Below are 17720 nucleotides of genomic sequence, written 5' to 3'. Positions count from 1 at the left end.
TTGCGTCTTCAGATGTTGTTGGTAACAGGTAGGGCTGACAAACGTGCGCAGACAAGTGGAACAAGGCACTGGTTCTTCGCTCAGACAGGGTGGAGAGGCCAAACATCCTGAGCATTTCCATCCACAATGTTTGTGTTGCTCTCGATTATTATAACCATAGTCACATTTCTCACAATAATAAACATATCCCAGGAATCCAGTGATACTGGTAATGGTATCGAAATGTTCATCGTGATGATAAAGGTGAATGTATTTTCCGTCCTTAAAGTCTTGGCCTCGAAACAATAGAGGCCCGCGCACTTCTTGAGGGTGCACTTTCAAGGTGTATCGTGGAGCTAGGGCATCTTGCAATTTTTGCATCTCAGGAATGCCACAGGGTGTGTCTTTGGACAGTCCGACTTGTTGTAACAGGAGTTCTGCTTCATTTCGTTGTTTGGCTCGGTCGGAACGTTGAATAGTGTCCCAGGTTCTTTTCCATTCTACCGTGTCGTTCTTGTTGGCATAGGTTCGTCCCACCACGATGGCACGGGCTAAACACATCTGGTCATGAGGGTTCTTAATTCGGACGAGACTTGTTTTGGTGTTGCGAAGGTCGTCCACCAATAACATCTTTTTGCGTCCAGTCCCTTGAGGAGGAGAGACGTGGGTCATGTCCAGTGTGGCTTTACCATCGGTGATGTCAAACTGATCATTAGATTGTTGTACGTGTTGAATCTTGTCCATGACTTTGGAAGCGGTCAATTCTGCAGGGGTGCTAAACTCGATCCAAACAGGGGATTTCAAACCGTCGTGTTGTATGGAAAGTCTCAAGCGGTCGTCTTCTTTGGGTTGACATTGTCGCTTGAGTGCAGTGAGCAGAGAATCCCACACTCCGGTGATGAACCCTTCTGCTTTCTCTAACGGTACTTCGGACTTGAAATCTTTAAACTTCACCGTGTATTTGTAAGCCGTGGTTCTAAATTTTCTAGAGGAGCGCTTTTCCGTCTCTCGAATGGAATAGTATTTTTCAGGGTTGACTAAGGGTGGTGAACTTGGTTTAGAGGTTTCAAATTCTGGTTCACTCATGTCCTCTTCAAAATCACTGGCATGAATTTGTGCCAAGATCTCAGCCCTGGTACGAGGCGATAGATCACGTTTCTGCCTCTTACTTTCTTCTTTCTTCTCGAATGAATGGGATCGTTTCATCTTGAAAGCAAAAAGTCAAATGACTCAAGTTCAAACACCATAAACTACTTTATAGTCATAGCAGACCAGCGTATATAAAAGGGTGTGTGTCTTGTCCTTTCACTATTCATTTCACTCTCGAGCCGAGCACAACGATGGAAGAGACTGACCAGATGGAACGTTTCGTCAGAGCTTTGCGAGGGGTCATTAGAAAATTCTCTTCAGACCAGCCTACGGACTACTCTCCTTCCTTTAGAGATAAAAGTCAAGATACTTGCTATATCTGTCAGAAGAAAGGGCATTGGTCTTCAGAGTGTCCAGACCGTCAAAAAAGAAAAAAAGGGGTTAGAAGAGACAAAAGTCAAGATACCTGTTATCATTGTCAAGAAAAAGGACATTGGTCTCCAGATTGCCCAAAAAAGAAACAAGAGGAGTCAGAAGAAAAGAGGAATTCTTCAGAAGAAGAGAGGGATTCTTCAGAGGAAGAGAGGAATTCTTCTGAGGAAGAGAGGGATTCTTCTGAGGAAGAAAGAAGACAGGTGAAGAAAAAGAAACAGGAGAAAAAAAGAAGAAGGGAAGAAAGCGAGGAGGAAGAAGAGGAAAAGAGTGTGACGGTGAAGAAATTCAAAAAACAGAGAGACTAAACAAGGAGAAAAGAAGAAATTAATGAACTTTTCATTAAAGTGTTGTGTTATAAATTGTGAATTGGATTGTAAAAAATGGAGAAAAGAATAAATGAATGATATAAGGTAAGTGTCTTTGAGTTGTGATTTTAAAATAAGAAGCTACACTCACGCACTCATACACAGACACGTATTAAAAGGGTAACATGGGTGAGTTTTTTTTTTGAGTTATTGGCAAATTGAAATTGTATTTCTTTTCGAGAAATGTGAGTGGCCCTGAAAAGGGCCTTTTTTCTTCATGGTGTAGGGGTGAGTTTAAGCAATCAATTTTAACTGCCTTAAGCCTTTGCCACGGCCAAGGCCTACTTCTGGACTGCGTAATGTTGATGATGATGATTGGGTTGAAATCACTAAGGGTGGTACGGTAGGCTTAGTCACAGGGTTGACATGTTTGGCTCGGGAAGGTCGTATTCTCTTCGGTCGTGATAAAGAAGTCTGATACATTTGTTTCAGACTTCTTAACTCCGCTAAAATGTCTAACAGTATCGTGACCGTTTGATTTTCACCCTCTTGTTTCTTTGCTGCTACTTCTTCTTGCTGTTGTTGCTGTTGTTTTTTTCTTACCTCTTCTTCTTGTTGCTGTTGCTGTAGGAGAAAAGTCTGTTCCGCTTCCTTTTGTCGTTGTATAAATTTCTCCAATTCTTCTTTCTGTCTCTGTCTAAAATTCTCCACTTGCGGTAATGAAGAAAGTAACGAAGGTTCCGGAACAAATTCTTGCGAGGAGAGAAAATCCACAAAATCCCAATTCACCTCTTCTGAAAGTAAGTCCGGGTTCCCTTGGGCAGTCTCCCCTGCTGGTGCACCCCACTGGATCGTTTTCTGAGTTTCCGTCATGTTGAATCACTGTCGCATAGATTGACTGCACACAAGCGCTAGCGAATCTATATTGACTACGTGACGTCACAGACTGCTCTCTTCGGATTGGATGCGAGCTGACTGAATTCTGTAACGCGTGTTCGGATTGGTAAATGAACTCAATCCGTTTCAATCCTTCCTCCGCCTATAAATAAGCGCCGTTCAATGCATTGATTCACCTGTTCTCGTCGCTTCAAGATGTGGACTACAGTTGAGTCATCCACCCTTGTGTCTTCCATGATGTTTCGGACAGACTTGCTCATGTATGTCCGATCGAAGTGGACCGTTGTCCACAGGACAAACACCAGCCTGTGGATACGTAGGATCTACGTCGAAAGACAAGGATGCCTGAAAAGAGTGCTGATGTACGGACCAACAGTAAGACGCAGCCTAAGGACAAGAAGAAGACCAATGCGGTGCCATTTATGTTAATGAATACATTAACATAAAACCCAAAGGCCCTTTTCAGGGCCCCCATATTTCTCGAAAAGAGATAGCCTTTCCATTGCCTACCCCTTTTTTAAAAAAATTTTTTTTAAAATTTAAAGAAAAAAAATCCCATGTTAAATTCCCCTTGTCCGTAGAGTGACCCACGATTTATTCCCATGTTAAATTCCCCTTGTCCGTAGATTGACCCACGATTTTTCGCCATGTTAAATTTCCATTGTCCGTAGAGTGACCCAGGGGTGTTTTGAGTGGAATTTCCATTGTCCGTAGGGTGCCCCACTTCACTACTGACCTATGCGATGCCCTATATGTTAACGTAATGATGTTAACAAAACATCAAAGGCCATTTTCATGGCCACTCATATGCCTCGAAAATATTTGCTTTTTTGCCTAAAAATGTTTTTAGTCGGTTGTATAGTTATTTATGTATGTATGTTGTATGTTGTATGTGTTATATATGTCTAAGTCCCGACAAACGTTTTGGGTTTCTTCCCGCTCTTTGGTTCGGATTGAGGTCAGCCACTTGCAACATTGTTACCAATCTCCAGTACCGTGACGTCATCTCACTGAATCCGTTCCCTTTATTGTTCCTATATTAATAGTAAGTCCCATTGTCCCTATACAGCCCCACGAACATTTTGACTGGGATTTTCATAGTCCCTAAACAGCCCCCATTAACTACTTATATATACATTGTATACTAAATCGCTCAAACTACCACCGATGATAGGCGCCTAATTTTTTATGTTGGAAAACAGATCTGTTATTCTTTTTACTGTTTATTTCTTTAATTAAAAAATCTGTTACCTTACATAATCTATTGAATATGCATAAGTCTAGCTTGGGTGTGGGGTAGCTGATATACATTCTTTGCTGATATGGAGTGTGTATAAGCATAGAAAATATACATTTGTAACTATCTTGCATAATTGCAGGAATTATTGTGGTAATAATACATTACTCGGAATCTAAATAATGGAATTAAAGGTATGTGGATTATGTTTTACATGGACACTCGGGATTACCCATTGGTAATAATTACCCGCACGCTGGTCGGATCACATGGGTTCGTTACAAAGAAAATCAAGGGATGGGGGTTCTAACCTGTAATAATATAATACGTGTTATATTATTACAGGTTAGAACCCCAATCCCTTGATTTTCTTTGTGGTATTATACAAAGTTGACCTTCGACCCATTGACGTAATCCTTATAACCGGATATGTGTATATAATTGTTGTCGACTCCGAAGCAGTCGGAATGAGATCCATTTACCCCACATGTAATTACGTTGTTGGGTAGATTTTAACAGTGTGCTCAAAATTCAGTATTTTAACATGTTTCAATTCCTGACATTATGTGGATGTTTATTATTAAGCCAGGCGTTTTACTTGCCTGCGTTTGCACCGGTTACATACTGCAAAAAAGGGAAATCTGACAGTTGCAAGGTAGGAGAAAGTCGCCGAAGTCGGTATAAATATTGAATCTAATTCTGATCCCGCCGTAAAGTAGAGTTTCAGATCTTTTGCAAAGCTTTCCTAGTACAACAGGACTGGCGGGAAATATCATGTTTATAGGATGGTGTGGTCAAAGTTCAAAGACTTGCGTTAATTTACGTTTTGTTTGTTTACTACCCCACCCCGTAGTCTTACAATGTAAGACGCATGACATGTTATTTATGTTTTAGTGTTACGTCTTACTACCCAAATAACGGCCTTGTATAGCGTGTTCTGATGTAAATTTTCATCGGAAAGAGTTGCCAGAGTTCCAGGAATATCTCACAATTGTCAGTCCATTTGGACACTTCCACAGGTATCGATGTCAGTTTTCATCGGAAAGAGTTGTCAAAGTTCCAGGAATATCTCACAATTGTCAGTCCATTTGGACATTCTTCCATGGGTATCGATGTCGGTTTTCTTTGGAAAGAGTTGTCAAAGTTCAAGGAATATCTCACAATTGTCAGTCCATTTGGACACTCTTCCATGGGTATCGATGTCGGTTTTCATCGGAAAGAGTTGTCAAAGTTCCAGGAATATCTCACAATTGTCAGTCCATTTGGACACTCTTCCACAGGTATCGATGTCGGTTTTCATTGGAAAGAGTTGTCAAAGTTCCAGGAATATCTCACAATTTTCAGTCCATTTGGACACTCTTCCACAGGTATCGATGTCGGTTTTCATCGGAAAGAGTTGTCAAAGTTCCAGGAATATCTCACAATTGTCAGTCCATTTGGACACTCTTCCACAGGTATCGATGTCGGTTTTCATCGGAAAGAGTTGTCAAAGTTCCAGGAATATCTCACAATTGTCAGTCCATTTGGACACTCTTCCATGGGTATGACTTAAAGTGCGAACAGTTACAAGAACTATTAAGAATTACCAAAACGTTAGGAAAATACAAAAAATTAATGTAAGCTAAGACTTGAAAAGTTGCCTTGAATTGAGTATTTAAGCTTATTTCTTCCCAAATTTTGGTCACTCAAATTTACAACAGTCATTTTCTTGACACTTTTGTTTTATTAAAAGAAGTAAGTACAGTAGAACCTATCTTGTAAGACCACCTCTTTTGCCAGAAAAATATGGTCTCTCAAGACAGGTGGTCTCTCATAACAGGTCACAGTGCTATATAATGAATAAATTTGTGCATTGAAAATATGGTCTCTCAAGACAGGTGATCTCACATAGCAGTGGTCTTTCAAGACGTTTTACTGTAGTAGTAAAGGTTTTGTTATCTTCATTTGCATCAGTGTAAATACATATTTTGAAACAGCTATACAAACTTGATTTTGGCATCGAAATAGTTAAAGTTAAAACGGTGGGAAAAGTGCTTCTAAAATCTTTATTTTTGTTTTTTCAAATCAACATACATATTTTAAATTTAAATATGAGTATTTATGTAAAATATTCTCTTGTTTTTAAATTTTTTCTTGTTTTGGTTTTAAGTTTTCTTTTTCCTTCGGATGTTGTTATTAATGGTAGTGATGTTTTTAATTTTACTGTTTTTCACGAGTGTCCATTTTCCATGCGAATGAATGCAGTTTCCTTTCATAATGACTTCAAAGTCAATATCCTTTTAAGCTTTATAATTCTTCTTACATTTCTTAAAATTGAAGTAGTGATTGAAACTGTAGTAAGAGCATATATATTAAAGTTTAGAATTGTGATAATATAAAAAAAACACAAACGCTGATAATTCTGTGCTACTAGTTTCGCATTTACTGATTGCTTCATAATTCTTTATTGTTTTACAGCCTTTAACGAAATCGCTTTCTTCATACGTTAAAGATATTACTGATTTCATTAAAAGTTGAAGTCTATTCCACAGCTATCTGACAAATCAATCCTGGTATCATTAGATGTAACATCACTATATACCAGGGGCTCCGATTGGCCAAGTGGTCTAAAGTGCTCACCGTTCCAGATCACTGCCATCTCACCTCTGTCTACATGGGTTCGAGTCCAAGGCTCGGCTAGCGTGGGTATGTGGGAAAGCCTGCCAGTAGCTTCTCGTGGGTTGGTGGTTCTTCCCAGGGTTTTCCAGGGTTCTTCCTCCACCAGTTATACTGGCTGCCATGTATAGCCTGTCTTCTGCTGAAAAATGATGTTAAACCCTAGAACAACAACAACAACTATATACCAACATTCTGCATACAGATAGCATTAAAGCATGTAAATATTTTCTTGATAACTATCCTAATAATATCACACTATCTAGTGAAGATATTTGTAAAATAATAAAACTTATTTTGGAAAATAATTATTTTCAATTTAATAATACGAATTATACCCAAATAATAGGTATGGCAATGGGTAGTCCTATGGCACCTTCATACGCTTCCCTTTTCATGGATAAATTAGAAAAAGATTTTCTTCTTAACGAAACGTTTAATCCATTTGTTTGGTTTAGATTTTTAGATGACATCTTGATGATTTGGAACCGTTAATCAGATAAACTGAACAGAATTCATTGATCGCCTAAATAATTTTCACCTGACGAATAAATTTATTTACACCGCATCTAGTACACACGTTTCAATTTTAGATGTAAATGTAATAATAAATATTGATAACAATATCTCTACAAATATTCAAGGAAACTAATATAAAGCAAACATATTTCCAAAACAGAAATTATTCTTCACATATAATTGATTCTGCGCTGAACAAAGCCCATAATCTTACTCAACATGGCGCTTTAATCACAGCAAAATGTACAATAGATAAAAATGTAATTCCTTTCACGATACAATATAATCCTTCATTACCTAATATATTCCTTATAATTAATAAATATTGGAGTCTTCTAAATTTATCAAGAAAAAACCGTGTAAAAACACTTTACAAAATTAGACCAGTTCATGCTTGTAAAGACCCAAGTATTTGCAAGATGTTTTTAATTAAAACAGAAAGGAAATAAAAAAATATTTTTCATCATTTAAATATAACAGACATCGGTGCTCTCAATGTGCAAATATAAGAGAAAGTACTTCTTTTAGAAGCGCCAATACAAAAGAAGTATTTTCTCTACTTTATAACACTAATTGCGTATCAACTGATGTGATTTATTTGATAACCTGTAAAAAAATTGTAACATGCAATATGTTGGACAAACACATTTATAAAACGTTAATGTTTCAATAAATTTTAGTACCAATAATCACACTACTCGATTTTTCTTTTATAGCAAAAGATATTGAAGACAATAACACACACATAAAAGAAAATTATTGGATTCAATAGATACTTTGTATGATAATGGCCTTAATACCAAGGCACTATATAAAATTGTATAAAATGTTAATTAAAACATTGATATGTTGTACATCCTTTATAAAAATGTAATTGTATGTATGACAGTTTGTCTCTATTTTATTATTTTACTTTATTTTAAATGAACTTGTCGAAACTTTTCAGAACGTTTCGCATTTTAGTCATACTGCTTTTCCACAAATTGATATGTAATTAATGTACTTATTGTGCTATTTTTATCCTGGTGGAAACAATATCTGACACTAGCAAATGGATGCATTTTCATGTTCCGTTGACATACATTTGAATTTGTTGAAGTGCGATGGTAGTCGAGGTATGTTCAAAAAGGTTCATGTGGGGGATATGTTTCTTGGATGAAAAGAAACGTTACTTACAGTTCCAATTGGCATAATATATTTTTATTCATTTCGTTATAGAATAATATTTCAACTTAATCTAATTTTGGCATTCCCGGCTTTCATCACTTTCCAGCCAACTGAAATGTAGGCCTCCAAAACATGAAGACACGTCATTTCTTTTTTGAGAATTTGAATTTATTAGAGAAAAGACAGAGTAAGTAAAGTCTGACTAAAACATTATGACTTTACTTTGTAGAAAAGCATCGTTATTGGTTGCCATTTGTGAGATAGTCCTGAAAATTTGACTTTCATTACGATATTAGTCAACATCAAAACACACTACACAGTGTCTTTAGTTAGGCAGTAAGACCCAGATGCCCAAAACATAAATCTCAGCATCATGGTCTTAACGTAGGACTCCCGCTGCTTCTGTTATTATTATAGTTTGCTCCACATCGTGAATGATATCTGTGTCTTTAGTTCAGTGAACATTTTTATAAATGTTTTTAAATGTATGTAAAATTACATAATTAGTTTCACGCATTAATTATTTCAAAACCATTTGTATCAACAAGGAGTGTAACACTTAGGCTGCCGCTAATTACATACTGGAACAGGGTGATCTGTTACATAATATTCTTCGATGCCACCATAATCTGTGGAAGATTCTATTCGTTTATTAAGTAGTGATTACCTTTCCTATTCAGCCAAAATGTTGTGCCTCCTATTGATTTCTTTGCAGTGTAAAAAATTTACTCTTCCAGAACTTGGAACAAACATGGTGGATTGCATATGCATAGATAATTTCCAGAATGTGTTGAATGAATACTGTTGCACTGCATGTTAATATGAATTATGTTGAAATAATTTGTGCATGAAACAAATTAGTTAATTTCAGCTACATTTCAAGATGATGACATAAAACTTCAATTTCAAACAGATATCATTTTTTTGTTGCCATGCTACAAACTACAGTACTCGTACTTCATGGAAGGAGTACTATAATGGATCTATACGTATCAGTGGAGCAGTTGGGTGTGATTCAGACTCCATGATTTTTCAGCATATTGTCAAAACGTCAGAAGTTGTTCCATATATATACTGAAAAAAATATTCCTCTCATTTATTATCAGAATTACAGAATTTCAACATAGAAATACACGCAAAATGGTGTTTACCTTACTCCAAAATTTTCTTTTGGGTCATCTGCCATATTAATTCATCTAATAGCTACTTATTTTTCTGTTTCATTTTTTGGTGTGTCATAAAAAGACATTGACACCTTATATGGAAATGTAAACAGATCAAAGTAAATATGGCATGCATTGATTAACCTACTGTAGAGTATCCAAATATGGCATGCATTGATTAACCTACTGTAGAGTATCCAAATATGGCGTGCATTGATTAACCTACTGTAGAGTATCCAAATATGGCATGCATTGATTGACCTACTGTAGAGTATCCAAATATGGTATTGCCAGCCTTATTTGGAAAACGAATTACAAGAATCTTCTGTTATTTGTCATAGCAAACAAAGTACAGTTGGCATAAGCATATCAATGTATTTTACTTTATATGGGCCTAATAACTTAATCAAAATTCAAACTTGCTGAAAATCGAAACTGTACTTCGGTGGTAGATTTTAACTAGTCATTTCTACCAGAGGTAATGGAGTATAGCATTGTACAAGTTTTAACAACATTGTCTTGCAAATAAGGAATTGACTGCTTCAGTAGCTTGCATGGTTAGAGTGTCCTCCTCTGATGTGGGAGGTTGTGGGTTTGAGCCGATTCATACCAAAGACTTATACAAATGGTACTAGCAGCTGCCTTACTTGGCGCTCAGCATTAAGAGGTTAGTGTTAGGACCTGTCACTGGTTCCAGGATAATGCGACTGGGTGGGACATGATGCTGCTTATCTGTGGCATGATGCCCCAGTGCTAGACATCACTATAAACTGCCACAGGACTGACACTGTAGCGATATGACTGAATTTTTTTAAAGCTACGTTAAAAATCCAAATCACTAACACACAAAAAATATGGAATTAATGGTGATCATTTGCTAAAATTAGTATATTTTGCAGAACAAGGATGCAGCAGCCGCATGAATAGCTTTAGATAAATAGGCAACCAGGTGAATAGTCTTGTCAAGTTAAGGTTCACTGCACTTGTACAAAAATAGCCTTGTCCTTGAGGAATATCACATACTATGTGACCCCGCTATAACGTGCCCCGTGATAATGCGAATTTGGATGTAATGCAGTTGTGGCTTGGCTCGCGAAATTGTATATATTCATTCACATGTGAAAAAGTAGTTTTTGTTTAAAGTGCATGAAATAGTGTAAAATAAATATATTACCATTTTGGGGCAGAGATTGTGTTTCATACACGATCTCTGAATTTTGAATATATGATTGTTGCATGGTTCCTGAAATTTTAAATACATGTACGTGTATTTTTTTGTACCCAGAAAAATATTTTATTTTAAAGTATGAAAATAGTTTGTAAAACATTTATTATCATTTTGGGGAAGAGTTCGCATATGAATTTGAATGTAATTTGATTGTGGTGTGGTTTCTGAAATTTAACAATTTCACTAGGTTCTTGAAATGTTATGTAAAAAAAAACATCAGAAATGTTACTTATTACTGATCCATGAGTAAAGCCAGTAAGTCATCTTTGTGATTGTCTTCAATTAATTCTGTATACAATCATTGCTCAAACAACAGCAGACATGTGTTTCTTCTTTAATTGCATACACAACCAAGCAGCAGACAATGTGGTGGTTGATAAATATTCTTACAATAAACATCAAAAAACGAAAACCGCCAACATGTTTGCAGGGCTTTGCGGTGTTATTAGACACAATCAGTTGACCAGTAAATAATGCTTGCTTTATTAGCTGGTCAACTGATAGGGTATGAAATTGTGCATGCATTCAGCTTAAATTGTTTTATAAAAGTGACTCGTGACTATTGCAGGCCTTCTGCACTTATTTCTTGGGTTTTACATGTGTATGGTGTTTGCTTATGAACTTGTTATTAATTTCCTATTTTTATAAAATTATTTTACCATTATGGAAAAACAAGTTCAGAAACGCCAAGTCGTTCTCTGCACTTTGTGCAATGATTAGTAGTTTTCATGTTTCTTTCGATATTCACAAAATCTGAAGTAAAAGTTATATGCATGCTGAAAGCATGTGTCGATTGTTAATTATTCTTGCTGTAGTCATTCAAATGAATAGGTATACAAGCGTTAATTATTTGAAATTTACAATGGATAAATGTACACGGAAATATATATAAGAAAATTTTAGCAGTATGAAATTTGTACAGACACCGTTGATAGACCCTGGAACATGATGAACCGTACGTGTGTTTTGTTTTGTTTTAAGCTAATTTTGCTGTAAATTTTTCCCATTGAATTCAGACAGATAATGATCTGTGACAAAATTATTGAATACTTGAACTATGTATGCAATTTTTGAAGTGGAATTACATGTATTATGGATTAACTGAAAGCCCTGATGGTACGATATCAGACGTCTAGTTGACGGTGTTAATACTGTGTGCATGCTATGTATTAGACATTGAATTCAGACACAATGATCTAAGACAAAATTATTGAATATTTAAAATCTGTGCAATTTTCAATGGAATTACATGCATTTAAACATTTAGATTGACTTTGATGATTAGCATATAACTATATTGATTTATAAATTCAGGTGAGAATCTTTTATCAACCACCTTACTGTTTGGTGCTTTGTATGCATGCATTTTAATGAGCAAGCATGTTTTGGCAGTTGTTTGAGCAGTGATTGTACACAAAAACATTGAAGACAAACTCAGAGAAGCCTTAGTGACTTTCTTGTTCATGGATCTGTGATAATAAGATTTAACATTTATGAGCTGACATCTTTCACAAATAAACTAAGATCAGAATGCAGTGGTTGTCTACTGGCACATTTGGGTGACTCAACAAAAGAGTGCACAACAAAAGAGCGCAGACATAAAGGCGCCGACAATTAAGCACAATAAAGTGTAGTTTCTTTTCAAAGTTTTGTGTAGAAGTTAATTATTGGGCATAGAATCAACAATGTCATTTTGCAAATAAAGTTTGTACTACACTTTTCACTATATATAGTGAAAAGTGTAGTACAAACTTTATTTGCAAACAGTTTATTAATAAAGAAACATGGATAAGATCACATCACAGAAAGGAAAGATTATGGTATTGGTCGACGGTTACTGATATCACAAAGACAAAGAAAAACGCTGATGGAGGTACGTCATGGAGATGCTGCAGGAAAGATGGTTGCCGTGGAAGGATGAAAGTGTTAAACGACAACATTCTGTCATCGTTGGAACACAATCATGCTTAGGATCCAGCTAGAAATAAAGCAGCGAAGGTTGTGTCTGCTATACATAGACGAGCAGTGGAAATGGTGGAAAAACCAAGGCAGATTATACAACAAACTAGAGTAGGAATTTTGATGGAAGTTGCACCTCATTTACCATCATATACCGCATCACAACGTACAATAGAAAGACAAAGGAAATGCAAACAGCTGCCATACCCTAATCCACAGAACGTTGCAGAAATAACGATTTCCGAAACTCTTCAAACATCAACACGAGGATCTTATTTTATCTTGTGGGATTCAGGAATGAATGATGAAGACAGAATCCTGATGTTCGGAACAATGGAAAAGATAAATCGTCTCCAATCAAATGAACATTGGTTTGTGGATGGAACTTTCTAAGTCGCACCATGTTTTAATGTTATATTATTAGTATAACCTGTGCTATTTTGTCGGGTAATTTGGCACTCTTTTGGCGCCCTTTTGTCGGAGCTCTGTTGTTGGCGCTCTTTTATCTTGTGCTCTTTTGTCGGGGTGCAGCACATTTGAAATGGATCTTCACAAATGGAGATGTTTAACAGTTTTGTTGATATAAACACATCTTGATGAATTATTAAATCAAACGCTAAACATCCAAGAAATTGGTGAAATCATTGTCAAATTGTGGTAGCCATGGCATGATCATGTTATATTCAGATTCATACACAATCTTTTCCCCAAAATGAGAGGCCCCGAGTGGCTGAGTGGTCCAAAGTACTCTCCATTATGGATCACTGCCATCTCACCTCTGTCTGTGTGGGTTCGAGTCTCGGATTTGGCTAATGTGGGTATGTGAGAAAGCTTGCCAGTAGCGTCTCGTGGGTTGGTGGTTCTTTCCATGTATGGCCTATCATGTGCTGAAAAATGGTGTTAAACCCTACAAGAACAACAACTTCCCCAAAATGGTCATGAACATTGTACACAATTTATTTGTACTGTGAAAAAAATGTTTCTTTTTGTGCACATAAAAAGATATAAAATGTTTGGGCGCCAAGCTATAATCATTTTAAATCTGAATTCTAGCTATAATTAGGCATACTATAGTGCTTTTTCACTGCAACTAAATTGCCAAAGAGACGAGTACAAATATGAAAATATGGCACCACACAAGCCAGGCAGATGCATCTGTTTGTAGGAACGGGTATTTTCTTAATATGACCACATACTTACAATAAATAGTACTACGATACATAGGATTGCAAATTTATGGTTTTAATATTTGTCGGCATGCTCATAATAAGGTAATATTTTGTTTGGATATATTTGCTTTGCTACTTTTTTCATATGTTCACAAAAAATGAGTCGTGTAAGAGCTCAACCTTAACCTTACAGTAATTCCCAAATTCTGTAACATATCATTGTCCTATACATTTGTTTTGTATTTCTAGACTAAATTTTTTATCACCTAATATTTAGACTTGTCTTTGAATTTAGTATATTTGTTCTTGATTTATGTACCCAATGAATTATGAAAACAGTTGAATGAATAGGCACTTTCAAGACTGATTTACACTCGAATGAATACTAGGCACTTTCAAAACACTGATGTAGACAGTTGAATGAATAGGCACTTTCAAGACACTGATGTACACAGTTGAATGAATAGGCACTTTCAAGACACTGATGTACACAGTTGAATGAATAGGCACTTTCAAGACACTGATATACACAGTTGAATGAATAGGTACTTTCAAGACACTGATGTACACAGTTGAATGAATAGGCACTTTCAAGACACTGATGTACACACTTGAATGAATAGGCACTTTCAAGACACTGATGTACACACTTGAATGAATAGGCACTTTCAAGACACTGATGTACACACTTGAATGAATAGGCACTTTCAAGACTGATATACACAGTTGAATGAATAGGCATTTTCAAGACACTGATGTACACAGTTGAATGAATAGGCATGAATAGGCACTTTCAAGACTGATGTACACAGTTGAATGAATACACACTTTCAAGACATTGATGTACACAGTTGAATGAATAGGCACTTTCAAGACACTGATGTCTGCTATTGACAGGTACACTTACAGTTTCAAGCTGATTTTATGATTAAAATAATGCAAGCATGGAAGTTAATATCTTAAAAAGAGATAGATAGCTAGATGCGTTGTAACAGTTCTAGGTTTTAAAATATGGAACAGTGCGAAGTAAAACCACAAATTTAAAAGATAAGCAGTGTAGTGAATTAAATCAAAATTTATAATTCTAAATGTCCAAAAGTCTAGAATTTTCGTAATGAATTCCATTTATCTTGAATATCATGATAAAACACAGTGATGCAGTCTAGATTGTCTTTGGATGAGTTCACAAAAATCGAAATTCAAATTTATTAATCTAAAAGTCAGAGAGAACTTCAGCAATTTCAGGTAATGTTGTAAATAATATTTCCTCTTGAATTATATTTGATGTGAACAACACAACTGCAGACTCTAATCAAAGATTCCAACAAGCTGATCTAGAAGAGGAATGAGTTATTTGCTTATCAAATCCCTAATTATTAGGAATGGAGAGGTTGGGAAATTTCACTGGGTACCTGGCAAGGTTGGCTTTTTGACTGGGTTAGGTTTCTCCACTCTTACTTTGTCCAGTTTCAAGGGATCTTTCCAGGTTCTTCCTCCACCAAATATACTGACTGCCATGTATGGCCAATAATGTGCTGAAAATGGCATGAAATTCCCACTCACAGTGTCCCTACAGAGAGCAAACATTTCAGTTACTTGGTTCAGTAGTATATGGACCTCTTTATTGGTATGTGTTCATTAAACTTTATTTTGGAGCTGGTGGTGGAAGGAGGTTTGTTGATTTTTTTTTTCAGGTCGGTTTCTGTCATGTTATATATTACTTTTATTTGATAAAGTTTTGCAGAATTATATGCTGTATCTAAAACTGTATTATTATTGATTTCTTTAGAAAGTTTTAACTTTTTTGTTGCAGTCTGTAATTCCAGTATATGTAAACCGGCTGAACTCCATTAAAACGGTGATTCCATACGAATATAACCGGTAAGTCATTTTTGTTTCATAGGTGAGACAATGGGATCGCTTTTCAAATGTTGTTGTCACTATCAATATTGTGTTTGCGTTTTGGTTTAGTTTCTCTGACACTTTTGTATTCAATGCTTCAAGTACCTTTCAAACTTTAGTAACCCTGGCTACAGTGACTTACTTGAAAATGTTTGTGCCATTTCAAATTGTATGTGACTATGCCCTAACTATTTGGTCACCTTACACATTGAGGTGTGAAACCGATTCAGTTGATTGGAGAACTAATGAAATGAGTAATCAAATATTCAAGTTAGAATACTTTTTTGTGCGTTACAGTCATACATGCCAGCTGTTAGGCTTTTGGCATAATCATTCTTTTTTTCACATAATTAGGTCTTATGCTCGTCTGTGCATGGATGATGCCTTTCTGGTTCATTAAATATAAATAAAAATGAAGCAATAACAAATTTTTGGTCATTTTTGTTATATTTAGCTCCATACGTCAGATAAATTTGAGAATATTCAAAAGAAGCCTCCTGTGTCAGAAAAGAATAAGTGTATATTTGTCCATTGTAGACTTGCATGTATTTTTTATTTTCTCTTTAAAGGAGTTATGTTTGACACATTTCAAAGAAAAACAGATTGGTTTCTTCAAATTTAAATTGTGTCTCACAGAGTCATTACTTTTTTATAATTAGGCCAGTCTGTACTTTTAAAAAATCTCGGCAGATGTTAAGCAAAACTTTTGTTAATATGACTCAAGGATGTTATATGACTGAAAAAAGTTAAGGAGGGATCTTTTTTAAACTTCATAACAACTGCTCTGGTGACCTGAGTGGTTAGAGCATCCAACCTGGATGCGGGAGGTCACAGGTTTGAACCCAGGACAAGTCATACTAAAAACTTATAAAAATAGTACAAAGCAGCTGCCTCACTTTGCACTCAGCATTAAGAGGTTAATATTAGGACTGGTTGGTATGGTGTCAGGATAATGTGACTGGGTGGACATATGCTACATGTCTGTGGCATGATGCCCCACTGCTAGACATCATTACAAACTGCCACACTGCAGACTTCGTAATAATATGACAGAATAATTGTTGAAGCTACATTAAAAATCCAAATCACACACACACACACACACACACACACACGCGCACAGTAAACTCATAACATGGATCAGAAAAAGGACAGAAACAAAAGCACGTTACAGATTTAATAAGGATATGAGAGGGATGTAATACATCTTTCAAACTGAGCACATTATAGTAACAAAAATAAATGTTTTTCGTAGTTTCCTGTTCTTTTGGTATTTATTATATAGATTTCAATTTGTATGCTCTGATTACACTTTTATTTCTCAGGGGGTTGGCATGTATGAGCAACACATACAACCAAACTAGGCAGTCAACTTCACTGACCAACCAGCATTGTATAACAGTTAAACAAGGCAAATTGTAAACTAAGCAACATTGAATTCATTTACAGGGAACAGCTTCATACCTGCAAAATCACCTGAAATCCAGTCACCCACTCAAGAGCTGATCCTAAAGTAAACAATCACTTGTTCACAGCATGGCTGTTTGTATCTATGTCATAGAAAACCATAATTGTGGAATGCCTGCAACTGGATGGTTTTTCTGTCAGGCTTGAAAACAAAAGTTTAATTCTGGGCAAGCACAATTTTTTCAGAAACAAAAATCAGATATAATTTCCAACGAACTGAGGTTTATTATAGATCTCTCCCCTGCCCCCAACAAATTTCCAGCAGACTAGTGTCAGTCCTGGAGATTGGGCAGTTCTTGTTCATCGGGATGCTTACCTGATCACATAATGCTAGAATAACTTTTTTTTGTTTTTTTGCTGCTTCAGATTTCAACCCTCATGAAAAGATGGGCAAAAAACACCATTCTGTTTATGTATCATTACATAGACAAAGGGAAGCAACTCTTATAGGTCATTCCCATTCTACCCACTATGTGCCTACCCATATATCTGGTTTAGACTAGTTTTTCACTTGTACTCCACATGCTAGGATAACCTCCAGATAATCGA

At 36.1% G+C, this 17720-nt stretch overlaps 1 protein-coding gene across 2 annotated transcripts in view; it reads left to right on the top strand.

The window, feature by feature from the left end:
* Positions 1 to 4357: 4357 nt before the first annotated feature.
* LOC149795912 (transmembrane 9 superfamily member 2-like) overlaps positions 4358 to 17720 on the top strand; it is a 133516-nt gene continuing 120153 nt past the window's right edge. Inside the window, exons 1-2 of one of the 2 annotated variants that reach the window (XM_089965827.1) lie at positions 4358 to 4597; positions 15616 to 15683. In XM_089965827.1, coding sequence (XP_089821953.1) covers positions 4487 to 4597; positions 15616 to 15683 — 179 coding nt within the window. In that variant the 5' untranslated portion in view covers positions 4358 to 4486. The remainder of the gene's footprint in view (positions 4598 to 15615; positions 15684 to 17720) is intronic. The other variant, XM_089965825.1, reaches the window with a different exon arrangement.

Source organism: Sinohyriopsis cumingii, chromosome 7 (genome assembly GCF_028554795.1).
Source record: "Sinohyriopsis cumingii isolate HCF-2022 chromosome 7, ASM2855479v2, whole genome shotgun sequence".
In the NCBI taxonomy this organism is placed as follows: Eukaryota; Metazoa; Mollusca; class Bivalvia; order Unionida; family Unionidae; genus Sinohyriopsis; species Sinohyriopsis cumingii.
The sequence above is the reverse complement of the archived record's forward strand: the minus strand, read 5'-3'. Positions and strand labels throughout refer to the sequence as shown.